This window comes from Chamaea fasciata, unplaced genomic scaffold (genome assembly GCF_029207755.1).
Source record: "Chamaea fasciata isolate MVZ Bird 193981 ecotype frontalis unplaced genomic scaffold, bChaFas1.0.hap1 SCAF_10, whole genome shotgun sequence".
Lineage (NCBI taxonomy): Eukaryota > Metazoa > Chordata > Aves > Passeriformes > Sylviidae > Chamaea > Chamaea fasciata.
In genome coordinates this window covers 31,463,616-31,488,387 of record NW_027094095.1, presented here as the reverse complement: position 1 = coordinate 31,488,387, position 24,772 = coordinate 31,463,616, and the positions used below count along the sequence as shown (strand labels likewise).

Sequence of the window (24,772 nt, the reverse complement as noted above, 5' to 3'; positions counted from 1 at the left end):
GTGCTGAGGGGCCGAGCGGGTGGTGCCCAGCGCGTTGCTGGCCTGCACCCACACCGAGTAGCGGCTCTCATTGTGCAGCTCTCTCAGCAGCACAGGTGAGTCTGCGGGGAAGATCTTTTCTTCCTCATCCTCCTCACCCTGTGCTACCACCCTGGAAGCAGAGGGCAGCCCCATCAGTGCCCACCCCAGCAGCACACACCCGCTGGCACAGCCACCCCGGCTCCTGAGGTGTCACAGCTCACGACCAGGGCATGGCCATCCCCAAACCCAGAGTCTGTCACCCCTAAAGCAAACAGGAACTTCCCTTCCCTGACACTTTGTATTTTCACAGTGGGAAGGGAACTCTTTCCTTCTCTTCTGGCTGCACGGTTCGGTTTGATCCCAAACTTCGGCAGCAGTTCTGTCCCTTCTCTTCACAGGGCTTCCATGTGGTGGGATTTAAAGTCTTTAAAATTGAGTCAGGATAACTGAAATCCTTCCCAATCTCCCATCCAGCCATGCCCTCTGGCAGTGGGATCCATTCCCTGTGTCCTGTCCCTCCATCCCTTGTCCCCAGTCCCTGTGCAGCTCTCCTGGAGCCCCTTCAGGCCCTGCCAGGGGCTCGGAGCTCTCCCTGGAGCTTCTCCTCTCCAGATAATCAAGCTGGACTTTTCCTTCTGGGGTTTAGGCGGTGTTAGGGTCACCCTGTCTTTATCCTGGAAGCTGCAGCTTCCCCGGGGCAGGGCACGATGGGATGTGGGCCGGGCGCTCACAGAACCCACCCTGCGGTGGAACGTGCGGTTCGCGGGCAGGAGGTGACAAAACGTGAGCTGTAGGAAGTGGAACTGGGGCACGGCAGCGCCGCTGTCACCCGGGGCTGTCACCCGGGGCTGCCACCAGGGGCTGTCACCAGGGGCTGTCACCGGCGGTGTCACCGGGGGTCTCACCCGGAGCTGTCACCCGGGGTCTCACCCGGGGGTCTCACCCAGGGGTCTCACCCAGGGCTCTCACCCGGGGGCTGTCACCTGAGGATGTCACTCGGGTCTGTCACCGGGGGTCTCACCCGGGGGTCTCACCCGGGATTCTCACCAGGGCTGTCACCTGGAGCTCTCACCTGGGGCTGGGGGCTGCCACCCGGGATTGTCCCCGGGGCTCTCACCGGGGCTGTCACCCTCGCTCCCCCCCCCCCCGCCGCGCTGCCCGGCGCTCACCTGCGCAGGTGGAGGCTGTTCCGGGTGTGCAGGTGTGTGACCCTTCCTCCATCCCAGGCGCACTCCAGGCGCTCCGAGCCCTCGGCGATGGCGCAGCTCAGGTTGCCGGGGGGGTCCGGAGGGTCTGGGGGGGGGGGCGAGGCCGGGTCAGGGCACGGGAGGAGCCGAACCCCAATTCCCCGAGGCTGGGCACGGCCGGGGGGGGGGCACGGGGGGCACTCACAGCCCGCCCGCAGCTCCGTGCCGCACACCAGGTGATCCCCCGGGGGACGGGCACAGCGGGAGAAGCAGGTGACGGTGGCGAAGGGCATCCGAAAATCCCGCAGCAGGAGCCGCGCGGCGCCGCCGGGCGGGGCCGGAGCGGTGTCCTCGGTGCGGGTGTAGTTGAGGAGGATGCGGAGGAGCTGGGATGAAGCGCAGCTCACGGTGGACTGGCAGCCGATGGAGACGTCGGAGCCCACGGGCACCACGGGCGCGGGCTCGATCCAGACGCGCCCCTTGCACTCGAAGCTGGTGACACCTGCGGCAGAGCACGGTGGGCTCCGCGGGGGCACGGTGGGCTCCGCGGGGGCGCGGTGGGCTCCGCGGGGGCGCGGTGGGCTCCACGGGGGCACGGTGGGCTCCGGGGCCGCCGGGGGGCTGCAGGGCTCGGCACGGAGCTGCTTTGCTCCCTGGGCGGGGGAGGGTTACACCCCTCCACGGCCACCTGGACCCCCGTGGGATGTGGATAAACAAAGGGTGACGAGTGATGCTGGGTGGAAATTTCCCCCCCCCCCGAGGATGAGCAGACCCTGAATCCCTGGAAAGAGCCCCAATACCAGCTAGGATGGGATTGCGAGCAGCCTGGCACGGTGGGAATTGTCCCAGCGCAGGCCTCCGTGAGCTCTGAGGTCTCTCCCAGTGCAAACCAGTCCGGCACTGGGATGAACCCCCCCAGCCTGCCGCAGCTCCCCGGCCCCCTCTGACTCATCCCAGCCGCTTTCAGCCCATTTTTGGCTTTTGCTGTGATGTTCAAATGACTGCAGGGAAATAACCCGCGCTCTCTGATCCCCAAGATTAGGGCCGGGGGAGGCGCTGCCCTTCCCTATCAGATGAAGCTGAGCAGCAGCAGCCCCGGGCTCGCAGGCGCTATCGGCTCCATCTGAGCCTTCCTGGAAAGGGCAGCGCCGTGCCCCGGGGGCTGCGAGGGCAGAGCTCGCAGCCCGCCGCGGGGCATGGAGGAGAAAAACCGCCCCGGAAATTTCCCTAGGAGCTTGGAAATGGCCCCGGGAAATGGCCCTGGGAGGTTGGAAATGTCCCTGGGAGGCTGGAAGTGTTCCTGGGAGATTGGAAATGGCCCTGGGAGATTGGAAATGGCCCTGGGAGATTGGAAATGGCTCTGGGAAATGGTCCAGGGAGGTTGGAAATATCCCTGGGAGATTGGAAATGGCCCTGGGGGCTTGGAAATGTCACCGGGAGGTTGGAAATGTCCCCAGGAGATTGGAAATGGCTCTGAGAGGCTGGAAATAGCCCTGGGAGGTTGTCAAGGTCCCCAAGGGCCTGGAAATGGCCCTGGGAGCCTGAAAATGACCCTGGGAGCTTGGAAGTGCCCCTGGGAGATTGGAAATGGCTCCTGGAGCCTGGGAATGGCCCCGGGAGGCTGGAAATGTCCCTGAGAGCTTGGAAATGTCCCCAGGAGATTGGAAATGTCCCTGGGAGCTCGGAAATGTCCTGGGGAGCTCGGAAATGTCCCTGGGAGCTCAGAAATGGCCCTGGGAGCTCGGAAATGGCCCTGGGAGGTTGATAAGGTTCCCAGGGGCCTGGAAATGTCCCTGGGAGGCTGGAAATATCTCCAGGAGCCTGGAAATGGCCCTGGGAGCTCGGAAATGGCCCTGGGAGGCTGGAAACAGCCCCACTCCAAGGAGGGGAGAGGGAAGAAAGAGCCTCAGGACACGGGACCCCCCTGCAATGCTCCCCTCGAAGCCCCCAGCTCTGCCATCGTCCTGTCCCCACCGGAAATCCCTTTCAGGGGGTTCAGGTGGCAGCCCGGCGGCCCCGTCACTGTCACTCACCTGGGCACAGGCAGCAGAGCAGGACGTGCAGCACCAAAACCTCTGCGGCCCCCGCCATGGCCTGGGCTGCTGCATAGTCTGTGGGATAAAAATGGATAAAAAAACATGGAGCAAATCCTCCTGGGAAAGGAGCTCCAGCGCGGGCAGGAGGGGAGGAGAAACGTGGGTTTGTGGCTGGGAAATCTGAGCAGCTTCTTGGAGAAGGTGGGCTGGGGGAGCAGGGGGTGCTGCCCCTCTGCTCAGACCCATCCCCAGCGCTGCCTCCAGGGCTGGGAGAGGTGTGGACACCCTGGAATGAGCTCAGTGAAGGTGCCCGAGGGTCAGGAGCACCTGAGAAGTGTGGGAAGGCCGGGGGACAAATCCTTGGGAATGGGTGTCCAGTGGGGGGAAAAGGCGAGGGAACCAAAGCCCTCCCGGTGTGGGTCAGGAGGCAACGAGCTCCCGTTGGAAATCTGGGAATTCCAGCTAAACTCAAGAAAAAGCTCTTTGAAGGTGGACCAGAGTGGGGCTGCTGCTTTTCCTGCAGTCTTCACCCCCGACGTGGTTTTATGGGATGGAAACTCCCTGTTTCCATAAGATCTTCCCCACAGGTGCTGCCCAGGCTGAGCCATGGCTCCTCCCAGCACAGATCCCCCGGAGACAGCCCCAAAATCCCCGGCCAGGCCTTCCCACCCCTCCCTGAGGGCTCACCCTTGCGCCTGCATCCCGAAATTATCCCCTGCTCCCTTTTCCTCTCCCCACGGCCTCCCTGGGAGGATGCCCACAATCCAGGGAGGAAAGCCCAGCCTCGTGGGACCGTGGGGCTGGGAGGGCTCTGCAGCAACCGAGGCACAGAGTGGTGGGGAGCAGGGAAATGCAGCTCTTTTTTTTTTTGGAAAATCGCTCTTTTCCAAGAAAACCATCCTCCTGGAAGCAGCCAGCAAGGCACCCCTGAAGCCCCAGCAGCCCCAGAGCTCCGGGCACAGAGCAGACCCTGAAGCAGCCCTGGCAGCCCCATTCGCCTGCCCCAATCCACCCAGCCCAGCCCCACACCCATCATTTCCTCTCCCCACGCAATACCTGCTGCCGGGAATGGCAAGTTTCCCTGCAGGGAGGACAGAATCCAGAGCCAAAGCTTCCAAAAGATGGTTTTTCCTACCCAAACCAGGCCAGCACAGCAGCAGCAGCAGCAGCAGTGAGTCGCCTCGGTGTTTCTCGTGCGGGGCGAGGTGACCTGGTTTGGTTTCGGGGCTGATCAAGAATTCATCACGAGTGAGTCAAATTTCAAGTGCCTCCCCCTGTTACCTGACCTACAAAGAGAGTCGGTTCCCGAGGGCCCACGAAGCTTCTGCAAATCAGAGCAAATGAAAAAAAAATAAATCCGATTGGGGTCCTGTGAGAAGAGCTGGAAACTCAAAATCCGCCCAGCTCTCCGAGGGATGGCAGGCTCTGCCCGCTCTGGGAATCACATCCGTGTTTTTATTCCGATTCAGAGGCCTCTGCACGCTCTGAAGCCAAAGGAACGAGGCCCTTCGGAGAGGCTGGGCTCTGCTCTCCTCTCTGCTGAAGCCTCCCCGTGCGCGAGGGTTAAAGAAATGCGAATTTAACAAAGAAGGGGAGAAGCTGCTCCACGGGGAAAACCATAAACCAGGCGGAATCTTCACCGGTGGCTGGACCAGGGGTGGAAAAACGCAGCAGCAGCGGGTGAGGAGCAGCAGCTGGGACACTTCGGGGTTAAAAGCAGAGGGCTGGAAGCCGGGAAAAGCAGGGGAATTCCTTCCCCTTACCTCGGCAGTCCTCAGGACTCGAGCCGGGGCAGAGCGGGGCTGACCTACATAGAGCCCCAGAGTTTCCCTTCCCGGCTGAGTCAGTCCGTGGGGAATCCCGGCATCCCTGAGAGCAGCAGCCTCGGGGGAAGGGGCAGCTCAAAGCTCCGGCGGGATTTGGAGCCACCCGGGCGGAGCTGAGCTCACCCCGGGCGGGCGGATCCGCCCTCCCACCTGGCTGGGTGTGAGACCCCAGGGCTGCTCTCAGGGCAGGAACCTTTTCCTAGCGATCCCGGAGGCACGGGATGGAAAGTCCTGAAGGAACGGGGTTGTTTGTACCGGCGTTGTCAGCCCCTTTGTGCTTGTGCTGCTCCTCAGCTCATCCCAGGGTGTCCCAGGCAGAGAATTCTCAGCGTTGGGTGATCCAAACCTCCGGGGATGCTCCGGGGATGCTCCGGGGATGCTCCGGGGATGCTCCAGCGCTCTCCACCCCTCCGGCTCCCTCTGCTGCCCCCTGCACAGCCCGGGCCTTCCTTTCCCGTGCGTCGGTTGAAGAGTTAAACCTCAAAAACGGCGTTAACCTCATTAGACACTGCAACCACAGGAAACCCCGCACTGCTCCCGCCTCTGCAGAGCCGCAGGAAGCGTCGGCGTCGGCGGGGAGAATTTACCCACCCCGGGGGAAAGGCAGAGCAGCCCTGCCTGCTCCGGGATTTCACTGATCCGCGGGGATTGGGGTTTTTTGGTTGGTTTTTTGTTTTTTTGTTTTTGTGTTTTTTTTTTTTTTTTTTTGTGGAAGTGGGAGCAGGAGGCTGCCGGCACCTCGGTTATAGAATGTATATAATATATATAATGTGTATGATGTGCCTGGGTGGTTGAGGGAACCTCTGGGTTTGTGCAGTCACACACAGCCCGAGCAGGACTGGAGGGGGTTCAGCGGGAATTTCAGCTTTGGGATGGTCTGGGAGTGTTTAATGCCCGGGGACACGCAGCTGGGGCCGCACGGCCGGCGTGCACATCTGGAGCCAGCTCATCTCAGCTGGGCCCGGGCCAGGAGTGAGGACGAGCACAGCTGGGCCCAGCTGGCACATCTGGAGCCGGCACAGTGCGGTGAAGTGTGGAACTTCCCCCGGACAGGTGTCAGAGCCCCTCGGAGCCGCCGGTTCCTGCGTTTCCCAGGCCCCCGACCTTCGGCTGGCTTCTGTGTCCTCATCTCCCTTCCTGAGCGCTCGGAGCCGCGGCTCGGAGCCCCGTGGGCAGCAGGGGAGCAGAGCCGGGGCTCACACCCGCCGCCTCCCCACACATTTCCCTTTCCCATGCTCAGGAATCTGGGTTTTGCTGCTCTCCTCTGAGGCGGCTGCGCTGCCCCCACTTCCCAACCCCCATCTGTGCTTTGCTCAGATTTTCCTCAGAGCCTGATGGAAACAGGGCACGGTTGGGTTGGGTTTAGGGAGAAATTCCTCCCTGTCAGGGTGAGGAGGTGGAGAGAAGCTGTGACTGCCCCTGCACCCCTGAAGATTCCCAGGCCAGACTGGACAAGGCTTGGAGCAGCCTGCGAGGTGGAACAAGGTGAGGCTTGTGCTCGCTTCCAACCCAAACCATCCCAGGATTCCGTGATCCTGAGCACAGAGGTGGAAACCTTTCCAGGAAATTCCTTTCCAGCATTTTGGTGGCCTGCAGAGAGTCCCTCCCGAGGCTGCAGCTCCTCCCAGCCCAGCCGGGACGGCGCCTGGGGCTCCGGCTCTCCCCAGCCGGGCACGGGGGTGGGCTCGGCCCCTTCCCCCCCGGATTTTGGGGACACCGAGCCCCGGCCCAGCTCCCCGGGGCCGTGCTGTGCTTTCCCCATCGCCCCCGCGCAGGCGATGGCATCACCCCGGCACTTCCCCTGCCCTGCCTGGCCCCCAGTGTCACCGTCAGTGCCGCTGTCACCTCCCCTGTGCCCCTGCCCTGCCGGTGCCGGGCTCCTGAGCTCCTTTTCCCCTCCCCGGGACGTGCCCCTGAGGGGTTTGGCTCAGCGCTGGCTGAAGGTAAAAGCCGATGAATTCAACATTTATTATCCTTGGTGCTCGGATCCCCGCCCTGCCTCCGGGCAGCAGGACGGAAAGGTGGGGACAGACCCGGCTCCGGTGTCACCCGCAGAGCTGTGCCCGGCACGGAGGACGCGAGGGACACGGACACGGCACAGCCTCGTCCCCTCCTCGCCCTGCTGGCGAGGTGACACCAGGTGTTTGATCTGAAAACCGCCGCCGTGACACCCAGCCGTGGCTGGCGGCGGGGGGGTGAGGACATTGTCCCCGCGGGGGCTTCCCTGTCCCCCCCCCCCGAGGGTTCCCGAGGGACAGGGACATGCCAGAGGGGCCGGGAGTCAGCGCTGGCACCGCGCTCCAGGCAGGATTAGGTTCCTCTCCCTGGCGCTGGAGGAGGAAACATTCCCGAGTTCCAAGCTCCTCCGCGGGTCCAGGAAAGCCGGAGCTCGGTGCAGGAACAAGGAAGGTGATGCCAGTGTCACAGGGAGGGTTCGACTGTGATTTTTGGCCCGGGGTAAAAGGACACCCGAGATAGGAGAAAGTTGCTCCCGGGCTTTTATTAAAGTCGGTTTGTCCTTCCTGTGAGCCGTGCCAGGGAACAGCTCCTGCTCCTTCCCCGTGAGCAGGGCCACGAATCAGCCGGGAAAAGGAAAGTTTGGGCACAGTGCGCTTCTCCCTGCGACGGGAGAGTGCCGGGGGAGCCGAACGTGCCGGGGCGAGCTGCAGCTCCTGCCCACGGGGCCCAGCGATGCCCCAATTCCCTCTGGAGGGAAGGCGGGCCCTGGCTGTGTCCGGGCAGGTCGTGGCAGCGAGAAAATTGGGAATAACGATCCCCAAAAGGAGCTGGAAACAGCCACGGGCAAGGAATGTCCCGCTGCTGCCTGCCCTCCTCACTGCGGGAGTGATCCCCAAATCAACCCCGATTTAAAAGGGATTGAAAAGCCCCATGGATGGACATGGGATAGGGGTGGCCTTGGCAGTACTGGACTGGATGGTCTTTGAGGGTTTTTCCAACCGAGAAGACCCAAGGTTTTGTGGAATCGCGGCTATTCCCAAGCTGAGGCTGATGCTGCTCCTCCATTCCCCCCACACCGCCCTCAGCAGCGTCCCCTCGGCCGCAGCTTTGTCCCTCCGGGGCCTGCAGGACACTCTGCCCTGCGGGGGCCGAGCCGTGACCGGCTGGGATCGGCTCCCCCGGCTGCCATGGGGCTGCTGGAGCAGGATCCCCCGCAGGTGTGCGTGTCACTCCTCGTCCCCCCAGCTCAATCCGTTCCCTCCACCACCGCGCCCCGTAGGGCGGGGGCGGTTTGGTTTTTCTGTGCTCCGAGCCGCCTTGTTTTGGGATTTTTCCACTTGGCAGAGCATAGCCCGGAGGGGAAGATTTAATCTCTGAAAGGGAAGGGTTGGTGCCAAAATCCTGCGTGCGGGGTCACCCCAGGGCAACGGCCGGCACGGTGCTGGGCCCCCGGGGCCACCGTGGCCAGCACGGCTCTGAGCCCCCCAGTTCTGCTTGGGGAGGGGCCGAGGGACCCCTGTGGGATGTTCCTCCATCACTGTCCCCCATCTCAACCCCCTGTGCGATGTCCCCCCATCACTGTCCCCCATCCCCGTGTAATGTCCCCAGTCCCACCCCCCTGTGCGATGTCCCCAGTCCCACCCCCCTGTGCGATGTCCCCCATCCCAGCCCCCCGTGGGATGTTCCCCAACCCCAGCCCCCCTTTTCCATGTCCTCTAATACTGTCCCCTATCCCAACTCCCCGTGCCATGTTCCCCCACCCCAGCCCCCATCTCATCCCCCTTTTCGATGTCCCCCCATCACTGCCCCCCATCCCAACCCCCTGTGCGATGTCCCCAGTCGATGTCCCCCCATTGCTGGGGAAGATGAATCAGGGAAACCTTATCAAATATGATTGCTCAGCAAAAGATTCCGAAAATATGCAACCTATAATCGAACTAGAGCTGGAAGCTTACTTTGAGTTGTAGGACACCGAGTCTTAGTTACTATACGACGAAACAATAATTGAAAACAATAAATATCCTGGCCAGCGGAAGGAGAATCCCTTTAGAGTGAACGACACCTTTCTGCTAACAAACCAAAGGTCAGTGCGGCAAAACAGAAAAGTCTAAAGAGTAGTTTTCAGAGTTTAAAATATAACGCAGTATGGTAATGTGGTGGCTCTTATAGGCTGTGCGTAGATTCTATAGGGCTTTGTGTCTGGTATTGGTTGGCCACTGTGAATTAGAATATTCATCGCAAAAGGAGATATAAAGCATGGTAAAGGACCTCGCTCTGTATTCCCGGCTCCTCTCTACTCCCTGCTCTCTCACCTTTCCTCTGACCCCGCCACCTCGCTCCCTCGCTCCTTTCTCTCTCAGCTCCTACCCCTTGCTCTTTCTCCCTCTCTCCCCTCAGCCGAGGCCGGTGGCCGTAGGCAAAGCCCCTCTTTACCCGCGGCCCCATGCAATAAAACCACGTGTTCTACAACGTCTCAGGTCAGCAGAGTCCCTTCCCCCCGCCGCCCTCGGGTTCAACCCACCCCCGCACAGCATCCCCCTCCCCTCCCCTCCCCTCCCCTCGGCGGGCCCCTCCCCGCCGTGCCCGCGGCTGCGCGCTCCCGCGCGCTCCCCGCCCCGCCCCAGCCATGCCGGGGCCGCGCAGACGCCCCGCGGCCGCTGCCGCTGCCGGGGGGGGCCCCGAGGGGGCGGCCGAGGGGGGAGCCCCCGCCGGAGCCCCCGCGCCCGGCGATGCGGAGCGGGGCATGGCGGCCCCGCCGCTCTGCCTGCGCCTGCTGGCCGCCGCCTTCTACGGCCTCAGCTCCTTCCTCATCGTCGTCGTCAACAAGAGCGTCCTCACCACCTACGGGTACGGCCGCGCCGGCGGGACGCCCCCCCTTCCCCGGGATCGGGGGGCCCACCCTGGGAGCGGGGTACCCTCCCCGGGATCGGGAATCCGCCCCCCCCTCCCCCCCCCCCGCGGATCGGGAATCACTTCCGGGATCGGGATGCCCCCCCCTGGGGTCGGGAAACCCACCCTGGGATCGGGAAACTCACCCTGGGATCGGGCTGCCCCCCCCGGGATCGGGAAGCGCTCCCCGGGATCACGATACTCCCCCTGAAATCGGGATACCACCCGCCCCCCCCACCCCCCCCGGAATCAGGATACTCCTTCTGCGATCAGGAATCCCCCTTGGAATCGCTATATCCCCCCTAGAATCGGGATACGCTCCCCGGGATCGGGATACTCACCCCAGGATCGGGAATCCCCCCCCGGATCGCTGTGGGGTCTCCCATAGGGACCCCGCCACTCACCCCGCCGTCCTTGGGGTCGGGTACCCCCCCCCGTGTCACCCCCCCCGTGTCACCCCCCCCGTGTCACCCCCCCCGTGTCACCCCCCCGTGTCACCCCCCCTGCCCCGGCTCCTTCCCAGCCCCGGCACCCCCCGTGCACCCCCTGCTTTGGGGCTGCCGCCCCTCCCCGACCCTGCGTGTCCCCCCGGTGTCCCCGTGGGTTTGGGGACCCCCCGGTGTGGTGTGGGTGCCCCCCCTGATCTGTGCTCCCCTCCTCCTGTAGGTTCCCGTCCTCGCTGTGCGTGGGGCTGGGCCAGGTGAGTGGGACCGTGCTTTGGGCTGACCCTGCTTTGGGGTGACTGTTTTGGGGTGACTGTTTTGGGGTGACCCTGCTCTGGGGTGACCCCGCTTTGGGGTGACCCCCTCGCTGCTCTCTCGCAGATGGTGGCCACGGTGGCCGTGCTCTGGGCGGGGAAGGCGCTGCGGGTGGTCAGCTTCCCTGACCTGGACAGACACATCCCCCGGCGGGTGAGCGATATCCCCAGCACCCGAACCCCCTCCTCGGGCACCCGAACCCCCTCCTCGGGCACCCAAATCCCCTCCTCGGGCACCCGAACCCCCTCCTCGGGCACTCGAACCCCCTTCCCAGCACCCACATCCCCTTCCCAAGCACCCAGCTCCCTTTTCCAGGCACCCAGCTCCTCTCCTCAGGCCCCCAAATCCTCTCCCCAGCACCCAGCTCCCTTTTCCGGGCACCCAAATCCCCTTTCCCAGCACCCAGCTCCCCTCCCCGGGCTCCTTTCCCCAGCGCCGGGTGTCCCTGTCCCAGCACGGGCTCTTTGCGATGTCCGTGCCTGTTTTCCCGGGATCCTGCGGCCCTGGACACGTGTGTGTGTGTGTGGCGTGTGGTGTGTGTGAAGGTTTCCATGGCGGGCTGGGAATAATTCCAGGCTATATTTATCCCCCGAGGGTGCTCTGGGGTCGCTCACGCAGCTTTTTTATCCCTCCTTCCTTCGCAGACATTTCCTCTACCTCTCCTGTATTTCGGGAACCAGATCACAGGACTGTTCAGCACAAAGAAACTGAAGTAAGGGGTGGCTTTTCCTGCTCGGGGAGGGTTGGAGCCGTCCCTCGGGGGTTTTCCGGGGGCCCCGGGGCTGTGGCTGATCCCGGGCACTTCCCTTCCTTCCCTGCCCACGCCGGGATGTGCCACGTGCCTTTGGAATCCGCTGGGTTACATTTGCAGTCCGAACAGGTTTTTAAAGCTTGATTTTTTTTCCCCAGATCCTGCACCCTAGGAAAGCCGAGAATTCCTCTGACACTAATTTTTTATGCTTTAATTGACTAAAAAAAAAATGAAATTAAAGTTTTCTCTGGAGGGTTGATTTACAGAATGAGCGTTCTAGTGATGCAAAGCTGCACGCACGGCAGGCTGTGCCTGTGAGGAATAAGAGCAGAAAGGATTTTGGGCGCCTGTGTTATTTTGTGTTCCCAAACGCTTCCCGCGGGCAGGGAGGAGGGACGCGGGGCTGGCCCTTACGGGGTGAGGGTTTGGGGGTGTCCCTGGGGTCCCCAAGCCGGGCTGGGTCAGGTCCCTGTCAGCCATCCACGCTGGTTTTTGTGTCCCTGCTCGGTTTGGGGCAGGAGGCGCCGCCCGCTCTGACCCCGCCGCCCCTTCCCTCCCCGCAGCCTGCCCATGTTCACGGTGCTGAGGAGGTTTTCCATCCCCTTCACGATGTTTGCCGAGGGATTCTTGCTCAAGTGAGTGTTGCCAGCCGCCGGGGCCGGGGCCAGCTCGGTGTCCCGGGGCTGCGGGGAGGGGACAGGGGACGGGGCGGGTGCGGGAGCTGCTGGCCCCCATCCCTTCCCCCGTGTCCGCAGGGAGCTGCTGCTCCGTCTCCACTCGCAGCGGTTTGGGAAGTGCAGGGAGCTGTGCCAACCTCCCCCTCAATTCCTGCAGGGGACCCCGAGACACTCCCAGAGTGCCCCCAGCCCCTTCCCTCCGTGCCTGCCCCAGGCAGAGCTCCCAGCTCCTCCAGGCTGAGTTCTTTATCTTCTAAAAGAAATCCCAAAGATAATTGTCTAGAAATCCCGGAGATAATTGTCTGAAAATGTCTTCACTCGCAGCAGCTCCTGCACAGCTGGGTTTGTTTGGGGTTTGTTCGGGGTTTGTTCGGGGTTTGTTCGGGGTTTGTTCGGGGTTTGTTCGGGGTTTGTTCGGGGTTTGTTCGGGGTTTGTTCGGGGTTTGTTTGGGGTTTGTTTTCCCCCTTTCTCCCTGCTCTGCTCCGAAGCCCTCAGAGCATTCCCGAGCACCGCGCAGTGCCTGATGTGTCCTCCTTGCCTCCCTTTTGCAGGAAGAAGTTTTCCTGGGGCGTTCAGATGACAGTGTTCGCCATGATCTTTGGCGCGTTTGTGGCTGCCAGGTGAGCCGTCCCCCATTCCCGCGTCTCCGGAGGGTCCAGGCGGATGGGACCCCACGGTGTGTCCCAGGAGCAGAGGGATTAAACACTGATTTTGTTGGGTTTTTATCCCCCACTCCTCAGACGTGCTCTCTAGTAGGAAAGAATGTTTCCCTGAACCCGAATCCCAACCTGATGATTAACTTTTCCTGACAACTCGCTGGCTCCACGGAGAGTGGAAGGGATTTTCCCTGCAGAGCCCAGGTTTCTTGTTGTTTTTTTTTTTTTTCTTTTTTAACTCCTGCTTTTTCCCTTTTTTTTTTTCCCCTTTCCCAGTGCCGACTTGGCATTCGACCTGGAGGGATACATTTTTATCCTCATTAACGACGCCTTAACAGCTGCAAACGGTGCCTACGTGAAACAGAAGCTGGATTCAAAGGTGGGATGGGCTTTGGATTCCTTTGGGATTGTTGGGATGTGATTGAGGGAAAAAGGGGGAGAGGTTCAACAATCCCATTCCCTGAATCTGCGCAGAGCTGGAGGGATGCAGGGACAGGATGCAGGGAATGGATCCCGCTGCCACAGGGCAGGGATGGATGGGATTTTTGGGTGGAATTGGGAGGGTGGGCAGGGCTGGGATGGAATTCCCGGGATGGGATCCCTGGCAGTGCCCAAGGCCGGGTTGGAGCAGCCTGGGGAACAGTGGAAGGTCCTTTCCCGTGGGGCTGGATGGAATTCCCGGGATGGGATCCCTGGCAGTGCCCAAGGCCAGGTTGGAGCAGCCTGGGGAACAGTGGAAGGTCCTTTCCCGTGGGGCTGGATGGAATTCCCGGGATGGGATCCCTGGCAGTGCCCAAGGCCGGGTTGGAGCAGCCTGGGGAACAGTGGAAGGTCCTTTCCCGTGGGGCTGGATGAGCTTGAAGGTCCCTCCCAACCCAAACCAGTGCGGAATTGCACGAGATACCCAAACTCCCGGCCTCCAGCTCCTCGGTGTTGGAAGGATCCCGCATGGATGAGCTCCGGTGCCGGTCCCAGCAGGGATGTGAGTGTGACTTGCTGTTCCCACCCACGCCCTGGGATGTTTCCCCTTTCCAGGAGCTGGGGAAGTACGGGCTGCTCTACTACAACGCACTCTTCATGCTCCTGCCCACCCTGGCCATCGCCTACATCACTGGAGATGCGCACAAGGTAAAATTCCCGTATTCCCGTATTGCCGGCCCCAGATCCGTGGGGTTTGTGGCACGGGAGCGCGCGGGGGAAGGGTTGGTGGCCCAAGAGCTCCTCAGCAGGAAGGAGCTGCAGCTTTTCTGTTGGGCCTAAACCCGCGGAGTTGCTCCACGGAGGGGGTTTTGTAACGCCCGAGGGGCGGGGAAGGGGAGGGCGAGGGAAAACCCAAATGGGGTTTAAAGCAAGGCGAGTGATTTTAGAATCCGCGAGTTCCTCCGGAGTTTCTGTCTGTCTTTCCCCCTCGTTTTGGGGCTGTTTGGTTGAGTTGTGTGTGGGTTCGCTTTGCTTGTGGCGCCCCATCGGGGCTGTGGTCCTGGAGACGTGAAATATTACTATTATTATTATTATTATTATTATTATTATTATTATTATTCTTGTTAACCTGTGGTCCCGAATGCATGAAATTATTCTTTATTATTACTGGTATGATTATCTGCCTGTGGTCCTGTGAAATTATTTGCTATTATTATTATTATTATTACTGTTATGAGTAATAACAGTAATAATATTAATGTTATAGTATTGTAACACAATAAGTTATGTTAATAGTAATAAATCATAATTATTTAAGAAATTATTATTAAGGGTTAATATTATATTTATTAATCTGTGTAAGAGTTAATATAATAATAAATCTATATACAAATATAATATTTATGTATTTATATATAAATCAGAAATTTATATATATATAAATATATATAAAATATATAAATATATAAATAAATTTAAGAAATATTTATTTTTTATTTTATATTTATAGTTATTTGTATACACGAAAATGAGCTCTGTAAATTATACAAACCCATATAAATCAATACAAATTAATATAATGAAATATAACAACATCTCATATATAAAAGTATCATGAATTATTTAACGCATGTACGATATGCTGGGATGAGCAGGGGCCGAAGGTGGCTCAGGCCCACCCTCCAGAGCTGTCCCAGGGCTGGATTTGGGATGGAAGGTGTCCCTGAGGAGCAGGAGCGGGGCTGGGCAGGGCAGCGCTGCTGTGAGCAGCCTCTGTTCGGCCCAGAGACAGAGCAACGGCTTCTTTCAAATTCGCTTTTTCCCTGAATAAACTCCTTTCTGCCCGGCTGCACAAAGCTGTGCTCTGTGCTGGGGCTGCTGCCAGGAAACTCCTCCTTGGCAGCTCCAGGAAAAACCAAAAAAAAAAAAAACAACCCCTTGGGAAGGGCCTTGGGAGCCTTTTCCTGAATCTGGGAATTCTTGTGGTTCCAGGGAACACATCCTGCCCTGTGTGTGCTGCTGAGCAAAGCCCTGCCTGGAATTCCTGGGGGGGAAAAGGGGAATTTTACAGGCTGGGCCCTGCAAGGCTGGAGTTTGGTGTTCCTTGTGGGAAGGGATGAGGGGAGCAGCTCCTGCTCCTGCCTCCTCTGCAGGATTCCACTTGGATTTGACTCCTGGAGACTCCCCCAGAGAACCTTTGCACCTGTCCAGGTGTCTGCAGAGATCCAGGGGGACATTCCTGCGTGTCCCTGTGCGGCCCTGGGCACCTCCTGGGTGAGATCCCTGCTCCCAGCTCTCCTCAGGGAGATGCTCCAGGCCCTGCAGGATCTTGGGCTCTCCCTGGCTGCGAGATGCAGCACTCCACATGCTCCCCAAAATCCCAGGAAAAAACCCAACCCTTTCCCTGAAATCCAGGCTCTGCCTCATCAGCAGCAGCTCCAGAGGTCACGGCTCCCTTGGGATGTGCCGGCTGGAGTGTCGTGGTTTGCAGTTTGTGAATTCCAGGATGATCCAATCCTGCCTGAGGGGCAGCTGGGACATTCCTGATCCCTGTGCCTTGTGAGATTCCTTCCCTGCTTTTTCCAGGAGGGAGGAGCTGAGTGCTGAGGCTGGAGGGGATCCCCAGCCTCGGGATGTCATTCCAGGCCCGGAGTTGGGTTGGGTTTTTTTCCTGCTGCGAGGTGAAAGCCAGTGCTGGGGGGGTTGTTCCTTGGGTTTTTTTGGGAATTCTGTGCTTCCCAAGGTGCTGTTCCCTGCAGGCAATGGAATACCAGGGCTGGACAGACACTTTCTTCCTCGTGCAGTTCCTGCTGTCCTGCGTGATGGGGTAAGGACTGGGATGCTGGGCTGGGAGCAGGGAAAGCATCATCTCCATTCTGGAGACAGGGAATTGTGGTGCCCTGGTGTTTAAAAATCCCAATAAATCCTCACTCCTCTGATTCCTGGGCTGGGAGCAGGGAAAGCATCATCTCCATTCCAGGGACAGGGAATTGTGGTGCCCTGGTGTTTAAAAATCCCAATAAATCCTCACTCCAGTGATTCCTGAGACTTGTGGTGGGTGGGAATTATCTCCCAACCCTCCTCCAGTGCAGGTTTAAGCTAAAAACAAAGTGGGATAAATGCTGCTGGAGAAAGGATGGGATTGGATCATGGAATCCTGGAATGCCTTGGGAGGGTCCTTCAGCTCACCTCCTTGGTTCCCTGGGTGAATTCAGGGACCCTTCCCATGGGATGAGGGGATTCCCAGGGTGTTCTCCGTGACGCCGGCTCTGCTCCGCAGGTTTATTCTCATGTATTCCACGGTCCTTTGCACTCAGTACAACTCTGCTCTTACAACTACAATAGTTGGCTGCATTAAGGTGAGGGGCGCTCCCTGCTCCCAAAGAACCCTCGTTATCCCTTGGGAAATCCCATTAATCCCTCATGACAGCCCCCATGTTCCACTCCCTGCATCCCCTTTTCCATAAATCCCCTTTTCCATAAAATCCTCGTTTCCATAAATCCCCTTTTCCATAAAATCCCCTTTTCCATAAAATCCCCTTTTCCAAAAATCCCCTTTTCCATAAATTCCCCTTTTCCATAAACTTCTTTTTTCCACAATTTCTCTTTTCCATAATTTCCCTTTTCCGTAATTTCCCCTTTCCATAAATCCTCCTTTTCATAAATTTCCCTTTTCCATAAAATCCCCTATTCCAAAATTCCCCTTTTCCATAAATTCCCCTTTTCCATAAATTCCCCTTTTCCATAAACTTCCTTTTTTCCATAAACTTCCCTTTCCATAATTCCCCTTTCCATAGTTTCCCCTTTCCCGTACATCCCTGTGGCTCAGGCTGCCTGTTCCTCCCATCCTGTTCTTCCTTTGCAGAATATTTTAATAACCTATATTGGGATGTTTTTTGGAGGAGATTATATTTTTACATGGATGAACTTCCTTGGTCTGAATATCAGGTAAGAGCGGGGCTTGGGTTGGTTTGGTTCTGATTTCTCGGTGACAGCTTGGGGTGAAACTGAAAGGATCTGACTGATTTAAGGGATTTTTTTCCCCCCCAAAAAAACCCCCAAACCCATGGAATTGGTTTTTTTTTTATGCTTGGTCTTGGTTTGTTTTAAAGCCGGGAGAATCCACAGGGGGATTTTCGCAGGAGAATTGGAGTTTTCCCTGAGTTGCCAAGCAGAGTCACGGATTTAAGGCAGCAAAAGAAGAATTTTTATTTTATTTTTTTTTGAGGGTTTTTTTCACCTGGTATTTCTTATTATTCAGCTTTTGGAGAAGAATCCTTCCTGGGCTGTGCTGTGGGAGTCTCTCCTGTCCCTGGGGGTGGGACGGATCCAGCGCTAGGCAGGGATTGAACAAACCGCCTGGGCTTAGGAGGAAAACCGGGAATTCTCACGGGAATTGATGCCTCCAGCAGATCCCTGTGCTGTGGCTGTGGCTTTTCCTGGCCGCTCCAGGAGCCGAGCTCGTTCCCAACACATTCCCTGCCTCTCTGCGGTATTGCTGGAATTGGGGCAGCAGCAGCAGCAGAATTTTTTGGGATTATTTTTGGGAAGGTCTCCTTCCTGGACTGTGCTGTGGGAGTCTCTCCTGTCCTTCGGCAGGATCCCTTTGGGGGTGGAACAGATCCAGCACTAGGCTGGGAACCATTTTGGCAGGAATTGAACAAAACCACCTGGGTTTAGGAGGAAAACTGGGAATTCTCACAGGAATTGATGCCTCCAGCAGTGGCTCTGGCCTTTCCTGGCCGCTCCAGGAGCCGAGCTCATTCCCAACACATTCCCTGCCTCTCTTTGCAGTATTGCTGGAAGCCTGGTGTATTCCTACATCACTTTCACCGAGGAGCAGCTGAACAAGGAATCAGATGCTGGCAGCAAGATGGATATTAAAGGGAAGAGCTCGGTGTGAGGGGGGAGAGGCTTTGTTTGGAATTTTTTTGGGGGGGGGAAGCCACCTCCTCGTGTCCGCTTGATCGCGGGCAGAGCGTGGGGAGGGACGCGGGGCTCCTGCCAGGGCCCACGGGGACGCCTTTGATTTGCACAGCTGAGATTTGCTGCCTTCACAAATCCTTGGGAAGATCCATCCCAGCCTGCACGGGGAGGGGGGAGCGGGGGAAGGATGAGCCTAATTAAGCGTGATCGGGAGGAATTAACGGGTTCCTAATCAAGCTGGGAGTCGGCGGGTGGCGGAGACGGGGCGTGGGCAGAGGGCAGGCTGGGATGTGCCAGAGGGGTGTTCCTGGCTGGATCTGCTCCCTGGCATCCATGGATGTGCTGATCCCAGCCTGGCTCTGGAAGGACGGGAATGCCCAAGCACCCGGCGCTGTGCGGCTCCGAGGATTCCAGCACCGGCGTTCCCCTGGAAGCTGCTCCTGGGCTGAGCCGAAGAAACCTCCTGGATGGATGTTCCGAGCTCTCTGGACTGAATTTTCAGCTGTTTCCTGTTTCCTTTCCTGTTGGTTTGGTGCACGAACCCACTTCTCGAGGTGGGTTTGCCCTCCTTGTGTTCACCTCTGGCTTTCCGAGGCTCCGAAGGGTTTTCCTGCCTCCTCGCTCCAGCCTTGGATTTGGGAAAGCTGCTGGGATCAACAGGAGAGCCAAGGTCATCCAGAGCACATCCAGGCAATCTGCAAAGGCTGCAGCTCCCAGCCCTGGAAGAGGCACAAGGACTTAAATCCTCGTTTTTAACCAAGTACAGGGTGCTCCATCACTCTTGTTTTTCATGGAATTGTGACCCACTAGAAGAACGGGAATTGTAACACACTGGGCAGCGTGTTCAGTGGTTTTTAAAGGCTGGCTGACCCAGCACTTCTTTCCAGGAGCTGTATTTCAGTTTAAAAAGAATTGTTTTTAAGCTTGGTTTAAAAAAACAAACCAAACCCCGTTTTAGTGGAATGTATTTAGAGATTTTTGTACCCTAGCAGCTTCTCCAGACACTGACAGCGGGGTTTTCCAGGAGAAATTTGCCTGAACTCGAACTGCTCTTGGGCAGAGCTGCATTTGTTGGAGTTTTTCGGAAGGTTTTGGATGGGAAGGAGATTTTCTGCGAGGGTGCAGCTCCAGCCTGGGGAAGTGTGGAGCCAGTGAGCTCCAACATCCCACTCCTGGAGCAATTCCAGAGCCACAATTCCCCCTTTTTTTTTTCTTTTTGGAGGATTTTGTGCTCACTGCAGTGACAAGGGGCAAGCCGGGGTGTCCTGGAGCAGCCCCCAGCACCTTCCCCTTCTGAGCACAGTAAAAAAGAAATCCCTGATTATTTTGTCTCCTAAAATTCCAGCCAAACCCGGGCTCTGTCCCAGGGGAGGGAGGGGGACAAACCCTCCAGAAATCCCTGCACTGGTTCCCGGGATCCAGGTGCTGCTGGGCTCCCTCCCAGCTGCTCAGCATTCCCAAATTCCCATTTTTTCCCCCCCCCCGTGTGCTCCCACTCTGCTGTGCTGAGTTCACAGCCAGGAGGTTGATTCTATCAGGTTGGTATTTTTTTTATTTTATTTTGAATTAATGATTTTCTGTTTCTTTTCGAATCTACTGGTTAGATTTGCAGTCCTAACAGGGAAGGATTTTTAAAGCTTCTTTTGGCCACGCTGGGATCCTGCACCCTGGGCAAGCCAAGAATTCCTCTGACAGTATTTTTTATGCTATTAATTGACTTCAAAACAAAATGAAATGTTTTCTATAGAGAATCTATTTAGAAAATGAGCGTTTCAGGGATGAAAAGCTGAATGCGTGGCAGGCTGTGGATGTGAGGAATGAGAGCAGAAGGGATTCATGTGCCTCCGTATTTTTGTATTTGCTTCCAATAAACCAATGAACCAAAAGCTGCTCCTGCCTCATCATCCTTCTCTTCCCAGGAATGCTGGGGGTGGATAAATCTGGGATTTTGGGGGGCTTTTCACAGCCCCTGCAGGGTGAGGTGGGGAAGTTTGGGTTTCCAGCTCTGAATATTCCTTGAGAAGGGAAAAGAGGGACGTGGGAAACATTCTGGGGAATGAAGGAAACAGTTGGAAGTTGATCCAGGAAAATGGATCACTGCTCTCCCATCCTCTGAGATGAAATATTCCACCCCTCTGGAGCAAAAAAACCAAGCAGTCAGGAATTTTGGATGCAGACAGTAAGTTTAAAAATATTTTTAATAAGCTTTTCCAGAATTGCAGACAGGGAAGGGGGAGGAAGAGGAGGGAATTACTGACAGTGCAAAATACTGTGTGGGGAAAAAAAGAAAAGAATTGTATCAAACTCATCTTGTAGGGTCGGTGTGTTTGTGGGGGTTTTCGAGCACGTTGAAGCCTTTGGGAAGCCCAAGGATTTCCTGTTGGGACTGAAGGCTTGGGGAAGGAAAGCAAAAGTTAGCAGATTTCCAGGATTTTTTCAATAGCTTTAGTAGTGCAACGACTTAAATCGAGTTCATAGTGGCTGCAAGTTTTGAAACATGACCAAAGTATTGTATAAAACACCAGCATGAACAAAAGGTAAAATGAGAATGAAATAGTCTTCAAAGTCTAGCTGAGCATTACCTAGTGGATTACGGAATGTCGGCTTCTCCTCTAAGGATCACCAAAAAATAAAAAAGAAATAAGATAAAAAAAACCAAAGCAACATTCCTGAAAATATACACACTGCTGGATTTCACACACCAGCCTGAGACAATTCCTCTGGAAACTTTCCTATGGATTTGTTTCTTTTTTTTTTTTCTGGGGGGAAGAATTTCCAACTTGCAAACAGAGAGCGTCCAAATGAAAGTGAGAACAGGATTGTGCTTGTGTGGAACCGTCTCTGAGCCAAAGGGGAAACTTGGAGGTCGAGCTCACAACCTGAGGGGAGAGTTACAACAGCAACCTCTGCCTCAGGCATTAATCGCCGCGTTCCTTAATTAACACGGAGTTAATTAACGAAGCTCACCCGGAGCGCGTCCAGGAGCAGAGCTGAGCACTCCCCGCGGTTCTGGGAGCAGCATCCGCAGCCCCAGGCTCAGCCCGGCCTTTGGTTCGTTCCTGATCACAAAAGTCCAAGGGCAAGGTCAGTGGAGGAGAAAGCAGGACTCGGCCCAAGCCCTCGGCACGGGGCTTTGGGCTGAACCGTCCATTTCCAACCGTTCGGTTCAACCTGGAACCGTAAAGAGCGTAAACCTGGTGAGAAAAGAAGCAGTTAAGGATGAACAGCACACCTGGGAGGAGGAGGAGGAGGAGGAGGAGGAGGACACAGGGTTATCAATGATACAAATGAACAATTACCCCCAACTTGAACAGAGCAGAAGTGGAGCTGGGCTGGAAAATAAACAAACAAACAACGAAACAAAACCAAAATGAATTTGGATTTCCAACTGTAAATCCTACATCCACAGCTTCCCAGCGGTGCTGCTGGCACTTCCCATTCATTGTTTTCACACTGAAATCAGTTCCCCACAGCTCAAGCTGAAATTCCTGCTCTCCCTTCTCCGGCTGCAGCAACACAGAATCCCCAGGATTTTCTAGGTTGGGAAAGAGCCTTTGAGATCAATCAGGTCCAACCTCTGCCCACTGAAGCCGTCCCTGTGCTCCTCAGGAACTGCACTCCAGCACCAGGTTTTTAAACCAGTGGAGGGTTGGGTTTTGTTGGTTTTTTTTTTTAGGAGATTTGTATTTCCAAGCAGTGCAGCCCTGGATGGAACAGCTGAACTTGAGGGAGGTTCAGCAAACTCGTAAATTTGGCTGCTGTGAGATTTCTCTGAGTTGCAAATAAAGGGAGGAAGAGAGCAAGGAAATGTGTGCAATGCAAGCAGCACGCTTAAAACAAGAACTGCAACGTTATTTTCCCATAAAACAAGAAAAAAAATAGAACACATCTCCAAAAATCAAATGCCTCCTAACCGTTCCCATGTTAATTATTTACTCGTTTCTGGGAAGAAAAATTAACAAGTTGGTGATTAACTTTTTAAGTCCATTGGTTTGGTTTGGTTTGGGTTTTTGGTGGGGTTTTTTTGTGGGTTTTTTTTTGGTGGGGTTTTTTTTGTTTTTTTTTGGTTTTTCTTTTTTAGAAAAGACTTCAGCAAAATAAAAGGAAGCTGACATTAGACTCAAGGGTTATCAACTCTCTCATAAAAGTTTACCAACTGTACAAGGTAAGAAAATTATACAAGCTTTTGTTTTAAGAAAGGACAGTTCAATCAAGACATTAAGTAACTGTAAAAATCTTCCAAAGGCTACAAAGGAAATCTGGAAAAATACAGAATGTATTTCTTTAGCCCAGATAAAGAATATGGAAAGACATCATTGATGTCAACAATTTTACATAGACAAACCTGACCTGGTTTATTTATTTACCTCTTAAAACTTCTATATATAAAAATAGTTGTGCTCATAACTTTCAGGATTCATGAGGGTTTCCTTAATGATGGGGTGACATTTTCCTCTCTCCAGCAGGAGTGGAAGTCTCTGGTGCCTGCTCTGTCTTGGCTTTTCCTGTTTCATTTTAACTTCCTGCAAAGCCCCAAATGCTTTGTTCACTTGCACACTGATTAAATGCTGTTTTATACATTAAATGCTGTGTTAACACATTCTTTTAATCTATTAGGCTGGGAATATATATATATATATTTTTTTTTTGCAGCAACTCACTGCTTTGTTCCTGAAATATTTAAGAGCCTTTTATCCCAGAACTGCAGCTGCCAGCTCTGAGAAATTCAGTATTCTGCTGTTCTTTCAGCACTGAAAAAAAAACCACACCCCAAATATCAGATCTTTAGAGCCAACTGAAAGGTCTCAGGAAACAAACAAACAAACAAAGAAACAAACAAAAAAATCTCAGATCGTTTCTGGAACTGGATTTTGGAAGGTAACCCATCAACCCTGAAAATTTTAGACACCCCAAAATTTACTCCAAGGAATAAAATCAGCTCCCAGCACTCAGTCATCCAAAGCTTCCAGCTCCTCCAGCTTCCCGTGGGAGTTGGTTTCCTGGAAGAACTCTGGACTCTCCTTCCCATTGCTGTTAATTCTTCTCCTTTTCAGAGGTCTCTCACTCTTTTCTTCCAGCTCAGGCTCGTTCCTTGGGGCCGAATGAGCGACTTTGGGCTCGCTGGGGAGGTTTTCGGGTTCATAGCCGTTGGTGTCTGGGTCTGGGTGAGGGGTTTTCTTCCCACTGCAAGGTCCGTTGACGTGCACTCCCTCCCCTTTGGGCTCCTCCTTCCCTGCCACCTCCCCTGGGCCGTTGGCAGAGACACCTGGGGGGGAGGAAAAACCCATCAGCAAAGCTCAGCAGCGTCACAAAACCCTGGGCCGGGCGAGGCAAGCGGAATTTGGATTAAAAGTGGATTTGATAATCCAGTGGTTTTTTCCTTCTCCTCCTAAAAATGATACAAGGGGGTTTATGAAGTTCTTAAAAGGAGCAGGGGATGTTCTGGAAGGGCAGGAGCTGCAGGTGGGCTCTCCTCAGCTGGGCACTTTATGCTGCTTCCAGGCGATTGCCAGGCTCTCAGTGAGGCCCCAGCTCCTCCCTCAGCTCTGCTCTCCTCTCCTGGCTCCTGTCCCGTTCCCGGCCCTCAGGAACAGCTCCTGAGGAGCAGCAGGAGCTCCCCAAAATCCAGCTCCCACCTCAGAGACACCCCAGAGCGCTGGAATTACAGTTCTGCACTGGCACAGGGCACACAGAACTCACACATCTCAGTTAGCAGGAAATGCCAGGGGGAATTTATCTTCCAAGACAAGGCCCCTGCCTAAATGCAAAACATGGCAGGGGTTTTTAAGAACCAGTTTTAACTTGAAATAGGCTGTTTGTGTCTGGGGGTGTCCACCTGGAGGAGGTTTTGGGAGAGCTCAGAGCCATTTCCAGGCCCTAAAGGGGCTCCAGGAGAGCTGCAGAGGGATAAGGGATGGAGGGACAGGACACAGGGAATGGCTTCAAACTGAAAAAGTGGAGATTTGGGTGGGAAATTGGGAAGGAATTCCTGGCTGGGAGGGTGGGGAAGGGCTGGAATAGAATTCCCAGATTTGCTGTGGCTGCCCCTGATCCCTGGCAGTGCCCAAGGCCGGGCTGGAGCAGCCTGGGACGGCGGGAGGTGTCCACGCACGAGCTCTCCCACCCCAAAGGAGGCAGGAATTGTGCTGCAGAGGCAGGAGAAGCCCCTCTCACCGTTCTGGTTGCTGCTGGAGGTGCAGTCATCCCTCTCAGACTGGCTGGTGCTGCTGTTGGAGGCCGTGGGAGGAGGGGACGGGGCCCTGCTGGAAGCCGCGCTCTCGCTCTCGTCCAGGAGCCGATCCATGTAATCCCTGCAGGACACACACACACAGCTCAGCCGGGCTGGGGTGGGCTGGAAACACCCCTGAACGCACTGCACGAGGGGGGGTTTCATCTGGGAAAGGATTCCTGGCGATAGAGGGCAGGGAGGGACGGGAGATCGGGAAGGAATTGCTCCCTGGGAGGGCGGGGAGGGGCTGGTGTCGCTGTGGGACACAAAGATTTGAAATATTTCAGCAGGCAAAGAGCGCAGAAAAAAGGCTTTTATTGCCTAACTCTTACTGCCTTCTATAAGGTGTTCCCATCCAGACTGAACATGGCTGGGGAATAAACTAAAGAAACAGCAAAACACCACCTGGAGAGAAGTTGTTCTGACAGAGGAGAGT

At 56.0% G+C, this 24,772-nt stretch overlaps 3 protein-coding genes across 4 annotated transcripts in view; 1 reads left to right on the top strand and 2 right to left on the bottom strand.

Moving 5' to 3' along the window:
* The window catches only part of IL23R (interleukin 23 receptor), a 14,780-nt gene extending 10,415 nt beyond the window's left edge, over window positions 1-4,365 (bottom strand). The window contains exons 1-5 of the mRNA XM_066191956.1: window positions 4,301-4,365; window positions 3,242-3,319; window positions 1,414-1,710; window positions 1,191-1,314; window positions 1-151 (exon numbers count right to left, since the gene is read on the bottom strand). The exon at window positions 1-151 is cut by the window's left edge and continues 19 nt beyond it. Of these exons, the coding sequence (XP_066048053.1) occupies window positions 1-151; window positions 1,191-1,314; window positions 1,414-1,710; window positions 3,242-3,299 (630 nt within the window). The 5' untranslated portion in view covers window positions 3,300-3,319; window positions 4,301-4,365. The remainder of the gene's footprint in view (window positions 152-1,190; window positions 1,315-1,413; window positions 1,711-3,241; window positions 3,320-4,300) is intronic.
* Window positions 4,366-9,649: 5,284 nt separating this feature from the next.
* SLC35D1 (solute carrier family 35 member D1) lies at window positions 9,650-19,993 on the top strand. The gene is made up of 12 exons (XM_066193003.1): window positions 9,650-9,876; window positions 10,585-10,618; window positions 10,743-10,829; window positions 11,321-11,388; window positions 11,991-12,062; window positions 12,657-12,725; window positions 13,038-13,140; window positions 13,797-13,889; window positions 15,941-16,008; window positions 16,462-16,540; window positions 17,047-17,129; window positions 17,976-19,993. The coding sequence occupies exons 1-12, from the start codon at window positions 9,656-9,658 to the stop codon at window positions 18,082-18,084; spliced, it is 1,086 nt and encodes a 361-aa protein (XP_066049100.1). The 5' UTR covers window positions 9,650-9,655; the 3' UTR covers window positions 18,085-19,993.
* Window positions 19,994-20,286: 293 nt separating this feature from the next.
* MIER1 (MIER1 transcriptional regulator) overlaps window positions 20,287-24,772 on the bottom strand; it is a 33,542-nt gene continuing 29,056 nt past the window's right edge. For both annotated transcript variants that reach the window (XM_066193002.1, XM_066193001.1), the window contains 2 exons: window positions 24,282-24,418; window positions 20,287-23,373 (listed from right to left, as the gene is read on the bottom strand). In XM_066193002.1, the coding sequence (XP_066049099.1) occupies window positions 23,057-23,373; window positions 24,282-24,418 (454 nt within the window). In that variant the 3' untranslated portion in view covers window positions 20,287-23,056. The remainder of the gene's footprint in view (window positions 23,374-24,281; window positions 24,419-24,772) is intronic.

Excerpts from the sequence above, each read along its gene's own strand:
- SLC35D1 (XM_066193003.1), top strand. The coding sequence starts at position 9,656 with ATGCCGGGGCCGCGCAGACGCCCCGCGGCCGCTGCCGCTGCCGGGGGG. Across the intron at positions 12,726-13,037 it reads GGCGCGTTTGTGGCTGCCAG|TGCCGACTTGGCATTCGACC; the intron begins GTGAGCCGTCCC and ends CCCCTTTCCCAG. Across the intron at positions 13,890-15,940 it reads TCACTGGAGATGCGCACAAG|GCAATGGAATACCAGGGCTG; the intron begins GTAAAATTCCCG and ends TGTTCCCTGCAG.